Source organism: Lepidochelys kempii, chromosome 27 (genome assembly GCF_965140285.1).
Source record: "Lepidochelys kempii isolate rLepKem1 chromosome 27, rLepKem1.hap1, whole genome shotgun sequence".
Lineage (NCBI taxonomy): Eukaryota > Metazoa > Chordata > Testudines > Cheloniidae > Lepidochelys > Lepidochelys kempii.
Window position 1 is genome coordinate 10763644 of NC_136406.1, and position 15541 is coordinate 10779184.

At 59.2% G+C, this 15541-nt stretch overlaps 1 protein-coding gene across 9 annotated transcripts in view; it reads left to right on the forward strand.

Moving 5' to 3' along the window:
- Positions 1-15541, forward strand: part of HDAC5 (histone deacetylase 5) — a 108266-nt gene that overhangs the window by 28342 nt on the left and 64383 nt on the right. For 3 of the 9 annotated variants that reach the window (XM_073325922.2, XM_073325927.2, XM_073325928.2), the window contains exon 1: positions 9795-10541. The exons of 1 other annotated variant lie outside the window; for it this stretch is intronic. In XM_073325922.2, the coding sequence (XP_073182023.2) occupies positions 10391-10541 (151 nt within the window). In that variant the 5' untranslated portion in view covers positions 9795-10390. Of the gene's footprint in view, positions 1-9775; positions 10542-15541 lie in introns of those variants that run through there. 5 more of the 9 variants (XM_073325925.2, XM_073325926.2, XM_073325924.2 and 2 more) reach the window with 3 other exon arrangements.

Genomic DNA, 15541 nt, shown 5'->3' on the forward strand with positions numbered 1-15541 from the left:
TTATTTTTAAAAGGAAAGCCAAGGTTCTCATGGAATCATGGGACTCCAGGAGCTGGGGCTTTTAAGGAAAAACACCAGATTGTGTGTGCCTTGGCATCTGTGGACCTGGGAGAGGGCACAACTCTTGTCTGGCGATGGGCATGTGATGCCTTGAATTACACCAGGAGGACCGTGCTCTGGTTTAACACCACTGCGGCTCTGCTTCCTTCACCAGATTGGCACTGGGGCAGCTGAGGCAGGGTTGGTTCCACCTGGGAACTGTAGAGCTTCCTGTCCGCTCTGTGCGCGTCCATCAGAGCAGAAGCCCTTTTGGGCAGGGGCCATCTTTATTTTGCGTCTCGTATTGATGCGGGACTTTGGCTCCCCGGGGGCTGTGGAAGGGCAGGATTGGGCCCCCATCCCTGTGCGCGTAGTGAAGGAATCCTAGAACTCTGCCTGCAGATGGGACTTGCGCAGCTGGCTGGGGGCTGTGTGTGTGAGTGACAGAGCTTTGGGGGAGAGGAGAGACTCTAGACTAAGCAGTAGTTATGCTAAGCCAATTAGCTTTGTAATCTAATTTGTGGATCTAAAAAGTGTATGGGGGGGTGGGGGGGCATGATAAAGATCTCGCTGTGGGGTTGTGCACAGAGGCCGGAGGGTCAGATGCACCCTCTGAGCTCGGCTCCAACGCCCAGATCACATTGCAAAACATCTTTTATTTGAACGTGGGGTCGTTTTTTAAATCCTTAGCCGGGGCCATCTGATCAGCCAGCCCGGGACTCTGCCCAGGGCCAGCTCCGAGGTTGGCTGGTCTGTCCCCAGTCTGTCTGGTACGTTTCCGTGGGTGTTCCATGCTGGTGGAAGGTGCCGGCCTGGTGAACCCTGCGAGGGTGGGTGAAGCCTGTCAAAGCCGAAGGCCCGCCCCCTCAAATGGGGAATTGGCTAAATGGGGGAGGACAAACGATGGAACCAGGACCCCGGTCACAGGGTCAAAAGGATTCAGCCTTGGCTTTGGCACCACGAGCCCCGGACGGTGCCGGATCAATTCAAGGAGGTAATGCGAGTTGCCTGGAGGAACTCTGCCCTGATCCAGGAAATGGATGAGAGACCCGAAAACAGACCCTCCCCCAGTCTGAGGGTGTCTTCCCCCCTCCCCCACCCTCACCCCCATTCCTTCTGGATGGCCCCTGTCTTAGCCACGATCCGGTGAGGCCCCAGACAGGGAGGCCAGGAAGGAAAAGCTGCAGGGAGAAGTGCCCTGGAAGCAGGCAGGTGCCAGGGTCTCTGTCGCCCCATAAAGGGGCGGGTGTCGGGGGCTGAAAGCTGCCAGCCTGGCAGCCCTGGAGCCCAAAGGGGCGTGAGCAGCAGCAGGGCAAACTCTCTCTGCAGGCCCTGGTCTGAAGCCAGAGGAGTCTTCTTTGCCCCCGGCCCGTCTGCTACTTGGCCTTGCTGCCGGAAGCGCGTTTAGGGTAGGGCGACGCAGCAAAGCTGGCCGTGGGCTACCCAACCTGAGCTAGCTTGCATCCAGCGAGCGCGGCTAACAAGAGTTGTGTAAACAGCTCCGCGTGGGCCAGGGAGCCGGGTACGCACCCTGGGGGCCGTGCTGGGCGCTCTAGCTTGCACGGAGACTTGTGCTGTGCTCTGCATCCTGCTGTTGGTACCCTGCTAGCTGCATTCACGCCCATACCCTGAGGCATCTCCCCTTGGTTAGGACCTAGCCCCGCTCCTCCCCGCGGATAGGCAGCGTGCTCTTCAGTGCTCGTCGCTTTTGATGCGCTTCGTCGTTGAGTTCCAGGCTGGCCACGGCCGCAGCTGCAGGGTTGCACCGTAGGGACGATGGTGCATGTTACCGAGCAGCAGTGAGCACGGGCGGGCCAGCCTCCCTCCCTCTCGGGGTGATCTATTCAGTCTGGTTTTGCCCTTGGTGCGAATGCTGAGCCCTTCCCACTGAACGCGGGTGGTTTCTGGAGCTCCAGGGTCAGCATTCAGTCGCTGACCTGCCCTGGGCTGTGCTCCTTCCCGTGAGCTGGAGGGGGGAGCGGCTGCTTGTTCCCTTCCCATCCCTTGAGCCTCCCAGCCTCGCCCTTTTCAAGGGGCCCCGGTTCTGTGCAGCGCCTCTTAGAGGCAAAGCGGCAGGCGGTCGCTTTCAGTCATCTCTGCACTCCCTGGATTCTGGGTGAGCTGGGCGTAGATTAGAGCAGCCCCGAGGGCGGCCTGTGGCCTAGAATCTCCAGAGTGGTGTGCTCTAGGGATGAGCCCCCTTTTGGCCCCGCTGTACTGTGACCTGGCCCTGCCTCTGGCACGCGCCCCTAACTGGGAGCTGCAGGTGACCGGGGGAGCGCATGGCCACTTGTTGTCCCTACCTCCTTCGGTGCAGGGAATTCTCTGGCCCCCGTAAGCTGCTGGGTGTTGTCAAAACGTAACACAACTTTAGTTCTTAGAATTCAGAACGATAACACGTAAGAGCCCAATCAGAGGGAGACAGAGCAGGCTGCTCCCTAAAGCAGTGAGACCCAGCTCCCCCCATCTTAGGCCAGGTTGGCTCTCTGCAAACTGACTCTGCTCATACGGCCGCTTCCCTACGGAGGCCCTAGCCCGCAAGCAGGACCAGCTAACCCCTTCCAAAGCAAAGTGAGGGCTGGTCACTTTAACAGTTTTCAATCCACCCCAGCATGCAGGAGAATCTGTCCCAGCGTAATTTATGTTGCAGAAGATTTGGCTGCGCCGGCGAGTGATTCTTGAGATCTGTAGGTTCCAAGCCAGCGCCCGCTAACGTGTGTTGTTTTGTTAGCTGTGGGCTTTTTCCAGCTGTTGTCCTCCGTTCTATATTCATCACGACTGGATTGTCGTCAAACCCACCCTGTAATTTGTCCAGTGGGAATTCCAGTGACATCTGGGCTGCCAGGGATACAGCCTGGTGGGACCCACACTTCAAAGCAGGGCCTGGGATGGCTTAGTCTAGCAACATAAAGACTCGGCCTGTACCAGTAGGAACCGACACCTACGAATCCCACTTCCCTGAAAGCGTCAGAAACAAACACGCTTTCCTGCTGGCGTGTGCATGCGAGACGTCCGTGTCCGATGTTTCTGCATGCTGCCATTCATTTGGTGTTCTAACTGGTCTCTTCGCGTATCACCAAAACAGCAATGACATGGAGATCTCAAAGCACTTCACCAAGGTAGGTCAGCAGCATTGTCCCCACTTTGGGGAAACTGAGGCACTGAGGTGAGGTGAAGTGACTTGTTCAAGTTTGAATAGCAAGGAAGAGAGCGCGGGAGTCCTGACTCTAACCACTCTGCTCTAACCACTAGGCAACCTCCCCTGCGAGGTTTGGGAATAGAATTCAGGACTCCATAAGGCCAACACCTTGCTCTACCACTAAACAACACTCCCCTCCATGAGCTGGAAATTGAACTCAGGAGTCCTGACTCCCAGCCCCCTCGCTCTAACCACTAGACCCCACTCCCCTCTGGGAACCCAGAAACCCAGAGCCTCGTGCTAACTGCTAGACCCCACTCCCCTCCCAGAGCTGGGACTCCCAAGAGTTCTGACTCGCAGTCCCCCTTCCTCCAACCACTGGACCCCACTCCCCTCTGTGAATGCCAGCTCTCCAATCCAAACCCCTCTGAAGTTTGGGACAACTCCAATCAGGGTTGGGATTTGATGGCTCGGACCCTTCGTTGCTTTTCTATAAAACCACAAAAGAGCCAAAAATAAAATAAGCTCCATGGCCCCATATTTCTGCGCCAGGCTGAGTGAGCCCCCCAGGTGCTGGGAGTTCCAGGGTAGTTTGAGGGGGCTGGGTCGATGCAGCAGGGGCTGGTCCCTTTTGCATACAGATGTCCTCTATGGCTTTTGCTGCCTGCCAGGGCTGTTTGGGTTCTTCCCTTCCCCCTTTCAACGCGCACTGTATTTTTAGAACTCTGTTTTCGTAGCTCACAGGCAAATCCCACTTGTCTGGAAAGCCGCCTCTCCCTGCCGCAGATGGGAGCATCGTGGGGTGAGCTCTCTAGCCCCCCCAGCTGCGAGAGCCAGAGCCTTGTGGCATCCTAGTGGAAACTACGAGCCCCCCACCTCCCCACCTGGGTGCTCCGATCTTCACTGTGGGAATAGCCCGTTGCAATTCTGCGTGGGTTTATGTTTCTAATCTCATGGGAATTGCCAGACCCGATCAGATCAGTGGTTCATCCAGCCCAGTAGCCCATCTTCAACAGCGGTGCCATCTGCTTAGAGGAAAGAACTTGGCAGGAGGCAGACCTGCCCTCAGGGTATTTTTCCTCCTGACCCCTACACCTTGTGGCACGAAGCAAGAGTGTGTGCAGCCCCTTCCCAAACTCGCCAGATTATTTTGGCATGGACGGTGATGACTCTAGCTATTCCTGTCCTCCCGCATACGCCTCTTGAATCCCTTTTGCCATCATGCTCAGCGTTTGGCTATAGCGGTGTCCAGTGGCAATGAGTTCCACAGGTGAACCGGGCATTGTGTGCGAGTGGGTTTTGGCTGGCGAATGTGCTGGTCTGTGGGGATTTGGCATGCCGGAGGAATTGGTTAGGACGGGGTGTGGCCGGCTGGGGGAAAAGTTATGCAGACCTGGATTGTATGTGGTAAGTAGCATACAAGGCCATGGGGATGGGTGAGACCATCACAGGGCCTCTCATACCACTCAAGTCACCAACGTTTGGAGCCTCCAGTAACAGCTGGTCTGTATGCAGTGAGTGGAGCGGGGGGGGGGGCTGTTTTAACTCCTTCATGGCTGTGCCTGAGTCCTAGTGGGCAGCTTTTAAAATCCATGGGCCAGGAGGGCACCCGGCTCATGGGCTCCGCAGATCAGTTACTTTGGGCCTGATCCTGAGACGTCGAAGTTAGTGGCCGATGTGGGTTTGCTTGGTGCTTTTCAGGCCCAGGCCCCTCTGTCCTAGGCTGGCAAATGGTGGAAAGCGGTGAGGCCAGCGTGCCGCCCAAAGCCACAGATCACACCCTCAGCAGCAGCAGTAGGATTTAGGGGTGAGTTTTATTTCTCCGGCTCACAAGAGTTCCCCGTCCGTCGGCTCCTTTGCTCTGCCCCAGACTCTCCTAGGGGTATTTCCCTGCATGGCTTGCTCCCAGCCGGGCTGCGTCTTGGCCTTTTATCCAAGGACCAGCTGACCTGCCGGCTATGGCCGGATCCCTGGCCTCAGCCCCGTCACCCAGAGGCAGCTACCCCTTAAAAGGCCAGCCCGCCCGGTGCCGCATAACTTCCTTGGCAGCCGCTCGGCCGAGCGTGTTGGCCTCTTTCTGTGACGCTCGGAGCACGTGGCAACTGTGAGAGCCAAGCTCTCCCCCTGCTTGGGAACTGAGCCCCTGCCATGAGTGGACCCTGCCCCTGGCTTCCATTGAATTCCACCGAGTTCCTGAAACGCAGCCGGCCCCAGAGCTGCACGCATCAGTTACCCACAGTCCGCTGAACAGAGCAGCCTGCCATGGAGGCCGGTGTTTGGGTCTGATTTGCATTATTCCCCCCCCCACCCCCCCGCCCGGCATATGGCGCCCCTTGCACCAAGACTCCCCTGCATTGAGTGTTTAGCCTGGAGCCGCTCTGCCCTGCCACAGAGCAGTTCAGGATAGAAACCTACCACGATCTCCACTCAGGTGGAAAGCGTGGCGGGCAGGGCGTCCCCTTCCCCCAGAGCTGGTGGGGCGGGAGGGGGCTGATCCCGAGCGCCCTGCCTGCTGCTTATGTTGCAACGCTGGACCTTGACGTGATCCGCGGGGTCAACCGCGCCGAGGGGGGAAAATATCCTGTGGCCTCCTGCCCGTTTGCAGCCGCAGGAATAGCTCGTCTGACGTCAACTCCAAAAGTGCACCGCGGGGGGGGAATGGCCCATAAATAACCCTGCTATTAAAAGTCTAGGGTTCGGATTAACACACTGATAAATAAACCAGCGTCCCCTTTGCTGGGCTGGGTCAGAAATTTAAACACCGCCCCAGAACGTAGAGCCTGAGCAAGCCTGAGAGCACGCGGGGTATGGGGCCCTGAAAGGTGATCCTTGGCTCTGTTTCCATGGGCACCTTTGCCATGGGCCGGATCTACTGCCGGGGCAGTTGCCTGGGGCAGTAAACATGGGATGGGGGGGAGGGGGCGGGGGATGGGAATGATCAGTGGGTATTGACGGTGGTGGATTGTCTGTCTGGATGTGGGCAACCTCGGTTTTCGCCCAGGGCTTTGCTAGAAGGGTGCTGGGGCTGCAGTGGAGCCAGGCCCCCTTGGCGCTGGGTGCTGTACAAACCCGACCTAAGTGACGCTTTGAGGTTGGCTTTGCAGTGCTTGGTGCCTTGTGTGAGCATCCCCCAGGACGGGTGCATCGGGGGCAGCGGCCCAGCAAGCTTCCCCTGCCCGTGTATCTGTCCTCGGTCCTGGAGGGGACCCCAATGTATGGGAAGGGGGAGTGAAGTCTCCCTGTCCCACACAGGCATTGGCCAACGAGGGGCAAGTAGCATAGGGCACGGGGTGTCTTTGGTTTTCATGATGCCTGTCCTCTAAGAGCCTCGGTTAATTTCACACACGTCATCGGCCAGCGCGCGGTAACGACTTTCGGTCCCTCCCAACTTCGGCTTGGAGTCGGAGCGGCGACCTAGAGGAGAGGCACCGAGTCCTCGCGTCTTCCCCTGAACCTCGGCCCAGTCCCCAGCGGGCTTCCCGGGAAGGTGCTGCAGGAAGTGCCGCGAGGATTCCCACGTTTGCCCTGCCGGCATCCGTGCTCACCGCTTGATTCACGGTGCGTTTGGCCCGGTCTGGCATCGCAACCCCTACGGCCAGTCCGTCCCGCCGACAAGCCCCAAGGAGGCTGGATTCAGTGCTGGTGTAAACACGTGCCGCTCCACAAGAATCAACGGAGCGGCGCAAATTTGCTCCAGCAGAGAATGACCCCCCCACCCCCGGTTCCCAGGAGGCTGCAGGCCACTAGCTCCCCCCGGGAGAAGTGGTGTTGCTAAAGCCCAGCCCCCAACGCTTCCCCCCCCCTGTCCCGCCCCCGGGGCTGCTTTGCGGGGGCTCCTCAACCTGGGACTGGGGGAGGGGAGGAGCATTTTTTGACCCTGGTGAATAGTTTTGGCCCCGTGGCTCAGGCGTGCTGAGGAACAAGGGCCAGAACTTTCTCTCCCATCCTGCACCTCTCCGGGTTCTGTCCACGGGGTGGCAAGGTGCAGCCCGATAGGCGGCAGCTTCTCGGGTCAGCCTGGCCGGTTGCCGCCGGGGCCCGTGGCCTAGTGGGAGCCACCGCGGGAGCCGCGTGCTTGCTTTCCCGGCTTGCTCTTACCAGGGCCCCGAACTCCCACGCAGAGATTTTTCCCCTTCCCGGCGAAACCTGGGGTTTTATTTCTGGCAGCGCTGATGCGGATTAACGTCCGGGGCAATTAGGGCCTCTTGGAGGGAGCTTTCGCAAGCCTCACTCGGTGGCTTGAGTTACTGAGCCGGGCTGGCCTTCCATGCAAAACAACACAAAAAAGGGAAGAGACCGCATCGAGGTGGAGTCTGGGGGGAGCTGCATTTGTGGCTTCCCGTGCAGGCTTGGTCCCGGCAGCAGAGGAAGAAGAAACAACTCGCTGTCAGATCCCCGCCTGCCAGGACAGCGGGTTAAGAAGGGCCCGGGGGGCGGGGGGCCACTGATTGAGCTCTGCCAGCTGGGGCCTTCTGCCTTTACCAGGCCCTGAGCTGTTCCTGCTGCAGCCATACGTGGGCTCCAAGAGGTGGGAGACCTGGCTCAGGCTTCTGGGAGAGGCTGCGCTGTGGGTGAAGTCTCCTAAGCTGTTGGGTGGGTGTAGGCAGGACACGGGGGGCCGCTGGCTAAGCCATGGAGCAGATTGCTGGGTGCTCCCTGTGGCTAAACGGGGGAGGAGCGGCCGGCCGGCGCTCTGAGCCCCACGCGGGGTGGGGGATGCTCTGGCCAGATCAGCCCCTGCTGAGGGCCAAGCTAGCTCCTGAACTCACACTCAGCAGCTCCGTCCCTCACGGCTCGGGGCAGCCTCCGTCTGCCAGGTGCGTCTCTAGGCTCTGTGCGGCTGGGTCCGCTGGCTGGCAAAGGGCCTGGCCACGGGTTGAACGAAGCCGGGAGGGGCTTGGCCTGCTGAGCGAGGCGCGAACGCAAAGCCGCCTTTCCCTACGGGGACCTTCCTTCCTGTGGCAAACCCCCTGTGTTATCCCCTGCGTCCTGGTGGGGGGGTGGCAGGGGACGCCGGGCTCCTAAATTTTCAGTAGCAGCCATTGGCCGTGGGTGCCTGCCTGGAGACCCAGCTAGGGCGGGAGGTTCCCTGCCCGTTGTCCAGGGTCGCTTTCGTTCCATCAGATCGCTTAGAACAAACAACCTCCACCCACCAACACCCCCCCCCCCCGCAACTCCGGGGCCTGGGTCCTCGCCCCTGCCCTAGCTATCCCTGGTGCTCTTTGGGTGGCTGACCTGCGCAAGCAGAAAAGTAAACTAAGTGCAGCCATGGGAGGGGGGTGAACCCCAAGCTTGGGGAGGCTAGTCCCCCCTAGCCACGCCCCTTCCACGCCCACCCGAGCCCTGCCCCCCACTGTGGCTGCTGGCCCCTGCCCAGTGACCCAGACTCCTGTGGCCCCGGAGAGCTGGGGCAGCACGGGCCCAGTCCCCCCGGCCCCAGAGCGCTGGGCCGCGTTGCCCAGCCCAGTCCAACCCCAGGCCAGCCGGCCTCCTCTCCCAGCCCCTGAAGGCATCCCCCGGCCGAGCTGCCAGCCCCGGCGCTGGACGGGCGGGCAGACGGCATGGTCAGAGTGCCCCCAACCCCAGCGCTGGGCAGGCGGACGGGCAGGAGGTGCGGCCGGAGCGCTGGGAGGACGGGTGGCGTGGCACAGCCCCGGGGGCACACCGCAGCCCCTAGCTTGCCTGCCCCAGCCTCCGGCACAAAGGGAAGCCTAGACAGGCTGGGGTCTGGGGGTGGAGCCTGGGCAGGGGGACATCAGGCTGTTTGGGAAGGCAGAGCCTTCCCATGCCTATGATACCCACCGCCCATGAGTGCAGCCGTGTGAGGGTTAGTTAGCCAGTCCTGTTTGCTATTGCTAATCCATGCTGTCTGGCTGTTGGGTCTGTCTCGCTGCCCCTCACCGGGGTATCTGAGCACCTTCCACATCAAATCAAGAGCCAAGCCCCTGGTGCGTTTCGTGGGGTCTCTGGCCCTTTTGGGGCTCAAAACTTGGGGGAGGGTTTTGTTTTGAGGTTTTTTTTAAAGATTGGATTAATTTCCTCCAGTCTGGAGGGGGGGGTTAGGGTTGAAAGTTGGGGTTTGAGGGCAGGAGGGCTGGTCAGGGTTGTCTGGGGGGTGGAGGGGGGATAGGGCAGGAAGGTGGGGGTCCCAGTTGAGTGTTGGGGTCTGGGGGTAGCAAATGCAAAGGCTATTTTGAAGCCATCCCCCGTAGACCTTCTGCTGATCTAGTCAATTTCAGACTGGGGCAAAGAATACTGTAGAAATTAACTTTTTTCTCCCCGCCCCCTCTCGTGTTTCTCCCCCCCCCCCCCCCAAAATCCAATCTGTCTCTCTCCTGGCTCTGTTTGGTAGGGCTCTCAGCCCTCCTTCCCCTCTCCCACCCCCAGGGAGGCAATTCCACTGACCCCTTTGGTAAAAGCTTTATCTGCTAGGCAGGCCCCTAGGAACAATCCCAGGTCCCTGAGCATTGGACTATTTATAGCCGGCTCCTCCCCTTCAGTTCTATTTTAGGTCACCCTGGGCAGCTGCTGTCTCACTGGGTGGGAAGGATGGGAGAGGAAAAAAAAAAAATGAGATAAAGGGAATTGTCGGTGGCGCAATTAGCAAAGGGCTTCACGGGCAAGCCCAGCCCCTTCTGCTTCGCAGGACATCTTAGCTCAGTCGTGTTTTGGTGACGCTGGGAGCCAGCTCTGTCTCCGCTCCTGTGCGGATGCCTGATCAGTGCTGTTCTTCCCCGGGTGGGGAGCTGCCTCCCGGCGTGAATCAGACCGTGCCTGAGATGTGAAACCCTCCTTCTTCTCTAGACTAGCGCCTGGACCCCCTTCCGGAACAGCGGGCCCTTCCCACGCCTGGCCTCTGCTGTCTGCAGTTGGCATAAACAGTGACTATTAGAATTTTGTTTGCAAGATTTGAATATTATTTGTTTGGCCCAGCAGACGAATCTTTTTGGGGTTGCTGTCGAACGCTGCTCGCTGACTCGGATGCTTTAACTTTTCCTCGGAGACCTCCGCCTTTTGCTCTTTGCGGGTGGAGGGCGGGGGACGTCTGATGGTTTTCGGCTGAGATTCGGCACAACGGACCCCCCCCGCCCCGGCAAAGGAAAGCTCCCTTGCCCTGCGCCGGATTGTAAGGCGAAGGTGCGACAGGGAAGGAAGCCAGCGTGGATTGCCTTGCTGGGCCCTGCGGTAGCTGGTGTCTGAGTAGTTCCTGGCATGCTTCTCGTGCCCAGGACGCTGGGGCCGCCCGCGATGTTGCAGACGATTTACGAGAGCGAATCGTGTTTTTCTTCAGATGGGGTATCCGGACGCGAGCAATCGCTGGAGCTCCTTTCGCGGACTCGGATCCATGGCCTTCCCGTGGCAGGTGAGTGCCGCGCGATCGTTAATTCGGCCTCGTCAACGCTGTTGATTGCCCTGAGTGTCTAGAACGGAGCAGGAGGTGCCTCTGGCATTGGTGGGGGCTGGACCCTGCCATGGGGCCGCTCCATCCGTGCAGGGCGCTGTGCATCTCGTAGGATTGGGCCCATGGTGTTGCAAATACGGAGCTGGGTTTATAAAGTTGCCCGGGGGGACAGGTTTTCGAGGGCTCAGCGCTGGTGCTCTGGGGCAGGTTTTCCAAAGGGCGCTCTGCCCCGCTCGCCCTTTCGGAAATCTGGCCCTCATTCTGGGTGCTGAGCTCTCTTGGGAATTCTAGTCCTAGGGCACGATCCTGCCGTGTACGCTGAGCCCCGCGATGGAAGAGTTGCTCAGGGTTGGGTTTACCCTTCGCGGAGCCAGGAGCCAGGCAGATGGTCAGGGTTTCGTAATGCCATGTGGCTTTTCTTTGGATCCTTTGAGTCTTCACTCCGGGGTTAAGGTGCTCGGAAGCTGAATGAAAGCCTGGGAATATGGGACGGACTTGCCTGCCAGCAGCTGCTTCTGCCAAGCACCCTTTTCCTTTCCCTGTCAGAAGGACTCAGCGCATGGGTTGATTTTGATGGTGGCCCCGTGATATTCCAGCTCCTGCCACGTCCCTGAGCCAGCCAGCTGCGGTGTGGGCCTGAGCCAGATCCTCAGCGGCTGTAAATGGATGTAGCTCCATTGGGTTCCACCCTGACTTACAATTGAGCAGCTGTCTCTGTTGCCTCAACAGGGATTCAGCCTCTGCTGCCCCTGGGAGCCGGATCCAAAACCTGGGGGAGTGTATGGCAAGACTCTCCCCTCACCCCCACCAGTGGCTGCGGTGGGCTTTGGATTGGGTCCTCAGGACACAGCTGGCCCTGAATAGAGACCGTGGTGGGTGGCGGCCCGCACCAGTGCCCACTGCCGAGGTTTTGGCTCCGAGCTGGCACAGATGGCAGCTGCAGAATGGGTCACTAAATGACCTTTGGCCTGGAGAGGTGGCAGCCCGGTTTCCCCTGCGGTGCGGGGAAGCACGGTCCGTCGCGGCGTGTCCGTGGAGGGGTTGGGTCTCTTGAGGTTGTGTGGGTTGGTGGGAGTGACACGCGACCTTGCGCTGAGGGACGACGCGCCCAGGGCTCGAGGCGTTCGGCAGGGCACGGCTCCCGTCCCTTCACGCGCACGCCTCGTTGTCCGGCGTTGATTCATTTAGCTGCCGGCCACCTCAGGGCGAGGGGCTCCGGCTTTCTAACTTCCCAGCGCCATCAGCCTCGGTGGCGTTTAAGGAATGAGAATCGCTTGGAGCGTCAGTTTCCAGCATGGAGCAGGGAGGGTTGATCTGTCAGTGACAAGGGCAGGGGGTGGATGCAGGGACATTCTGCCCTGATTTACCACCCCTACCTCTGGCTTCCTGAGATCTTCAGCCCTCCTCTGAAGGCAGAAGGGAGATACTCCCTCCCCTCTTCCAGTTTGGCCTGAAGCCCCATTCAATGCCCGGCTGCAACTGGCTTCTGCAGATAGAGCCCCATGCAGCGCCGGCAGCCCCTCGGATCTCAAGTGGACAGCGTCAGCTTCCATTTTAGCCCCAGCTCGCTGCCTTTAGGTACCTGAGATGTTAATAGCACGGCCTCCCTTCCTTCCTTCCTTCCCTGGATTGGGAGATGCCTCTGAACCACTGGGCTGCCCCTGCCCCTCCTGTAGCTGACCGCCTCTCAAAATTGCACAGCCTGTGCCCCCCGCCCTCCCTTCTCATCACAAAGAAGGGCTCCGTGTTCACAAACCGCATCCATGCACTTGCGTCAACTGGGATGTGGAGTTCGGAGCTGGTTCTCACAGGGTGAAGGAAATGGGGGGCAGCAGAGGGGCGTGGGGGTGCGGGAGAGAAACCCAGAAGCCTGTCGCCTTTTGATTGCATAGAACCGTGCGCAACGGGGTCGGTGCCTGCCAGGCTGGGAGACGCGCTGGCCCGTCAGTGCCTGGCCTGGCAAATGGGTGAGTGTGGGTGTGTGACAAGGGTAAGCAAGGAAGAGGATGTAGGGCTGGATGATGTGCAAGTAATTGTCAGCATTACCTAATCCTGGTGGAGTTTGCAGCTGGCCGGATCCCCTGGCTTTGGGAGGATTTGCTTGTGTGTTTGCGTGCGTCAGGATTTGGGTGCCTGGTTACTACAAGTTGTAAAGCAGCCTGGCTGGGGCTTGGTCTGACTCCGCTTGGATGCTGTGGCTCCGTGGGAAGTGATGGGTTTGATGCAGGACTCGCAGGGTGAGCTTTTTTCACACAACGCACAGTCGACCTGTGGAACTCCTTGCCAGAGGATGTTGTGAAGGCCAAGACCGTAACAGGGTTCAAAAAAGAACTAGATAAATTCATCTAGGATAGGTCTGTCAATGGCTGTTAGCCAGGATGGGCAGGGATGGTGTCCCTAGCCTCTGTTTGCCAGAAGCTGGGAATGGGTGACAGGGGTGACACTTCTTGATTCCCGGGTCTGTTCATTCCCTCTGGGGCTCCTGGCATTGGCCACTGTTGGAAGACAGGAGACTGGGCTAGATGGACCTTTGTTCTGACCCAATGTGGTCATTCTTATGTTCCCATGGCCTCGTGTTCAGTTATCGCCGGACTCGCCTGGAGACGCTCTCAGGACGAGCTGCGGGGTGGGGAAAGGGTGGGGAGTGGGGGGGCGTGGGCATGATCCTGGCCCTTTCAAAGCGGGATGGTTCTGGTGTGCAGGTGAATGCAAAGATACGCCTGGAAATCCATCCTGGGCAAGGTTATGACTTTGTCACTGAATTTTTTAGTAAATTTCGTTGCAGAGGTGGGGTGGGGGGACCAATAAGCCACAGAAAGGTCACCAAATAATGTTGTTTTTTGCTCCATCAGTATACACAAGACAATAGTGGGGGGCGCTGAAAAGTGAGGCCGGGGGGCGGAAGGGGGAGAGCGAAACTGATCTGCACTCACCTCACAGCGGCAGCTCCTGCCCACGAGTCTGGGCCCAGTTCCTTGCTCTGGGCATTGAGACCCAGGACATGTGGTCGTAGGTCACTCAGGTTTGGCCTATCTGCCCCTCTCTGTCTATGGAGGGGTGGACGGGCCAACCCGGAACGGCCCAGCGACCCCGTGCGTCAGGTCACAATGCCGCTTGGCTTGGGGGCTCTGATCACCTTTGGCCAGCTCAGGGGTAACGCAATGGCACCGGTTTTCAGCCCAGAACGGAGGTGGTCCCAGCTGGAGTCTGCCTCGGGCTTTATTGAATAGAATATTAGTAGCCACCAGTCAGGCGCTTTCCCGCGACGACAGAATCGGGGCAAACAGTTTAACTGCCCCCCCCCGATTCACAGCGGCGTTTGCCCTTTAACTCGTGCTGCCCTATAGACAGCAGCTGGTCAATGCGGTCTGACCCTGTGCATCCCCAGGGCTCAGAGAGGCAGCCCTGCTCCCCATTTCACAGAAGGAGGGAAAGTGATTTGCCCAGAGAGACACAGCAAGGCAGTGGCAGGGCTGGGGATTACATCTAGGTCTGTGCTCCCCGTCCCGTGCCCTGCCCCACCACTGCCTCCAGAAGTGGGCCTCTGTCCAGCTCTGTAACGGTTCAGCCTGCGGTTCCCCAGAGCGCAGCAACCGGCGGGCCCTGGGTTGTGCTCTGCTCGGTGCGTGTCACCCGGGGGAGGTGCTGAACGAGGCGCGATCGGGCTCTGAGCACTGCTGAGCCGTGAAGTTACAAAGCGCATCCCGGATGGGCGCCCTCCCGTCATGGAAATGGACGCGGCGCGTCTGATCATGCCTGGGTGGGGGGTCGGCACGGAAACCCCATCCGTCTTGCTGCTTGTGTCCAAGGGAAGCTCGTGCGTCGGCCCCTCGGTGCGAATGTTTAAAAGGAGCGCAAGTCGCCGTTCGCCAGCCGTGAGTCACCCTGTCTGCAAAACCAGAGGGCCGGGAATGCAGGGCCGCTCCGGCCAGCTCACCGGCTTGGCATCTCCGAGGGCACTCGCACAGCATCGCCGGGCCATGCTAATAAAGGATTTTTTTTTTTTTAGAGGGGGAGGAATGTGGAATGTAAACACACGTTTCAAATAGAAACCTTGTAACCTTCTGGGATAAACAGGCGGTCACGGGGCAGGGGGAAAGGCCGGAGACTCCACATGGGACATTTCAAGTGATATTCCACCCCTCTCCCCTTTCATTGTGGGGGTGAGAAGAAAGATGGCAAAGGAGTTAACCCTGGGGTTCGTGTACACTGCATGCTAAGCCCAGACTCAGGTCTGAGTCCAAGCCCTCCTTCCGCCCACACGCACCTCAGTCTGACTTGGATTGGCGTGCACTCAGGACCCGGGTCCTAGGACCCTGCGAAGGGGGCTTGTCAGAGCCTGAGTCCTGCTGGCACTCGGGTCCAAAGCCCCGTCCTTTTGCAGGGGGCACGCAGCTCAAGTCGCAGTCCCGAGTCAGAAGGTCCGTGTGGTGCAGTGCGGACGTGGCTGAGAGACCCAGCAACTGCCAACCCAGGTTTACAATGCAGTGTGGATGCTCCGGCACGGGGTTGGAAATGCCAAGGCCACAAACCTGGGTCCTACAGACCCGGGCCCAGTGTGCGGTACAGACGTACCCTCTGTGTCTTAAATCGGGGCACCCAAGAACTGAGGCCCGCAAAACTAGAGGCACGTTTGAGATGGCGTTTCTACAGCATTTTGCTCCAAACTGCTTCAGAAATGATCAACGCTAAAATGCAGCCAGCTCTGGGGTGGAGGGCAGCAGGCCCCTTGGCACGCTACACACAAGAGTCAGAAGGGGATTGGATCTGATGGCTTCCACCGGATCTTGGTCCGCACTGTGTGTTGGCTTCTCCTGGCCGAGTCTGGGGCTAGTTTGGGAGGAGCAGACAGCAGGCGGGGCAGAGACGGGGGTTTGGGATAGCACAGCATCTTGTCGGTCAGGGTTAGTGTCTTGGTAGAGGGATGGGAGTGGTGCACAATAAGAGGTACTGCAGGTCAG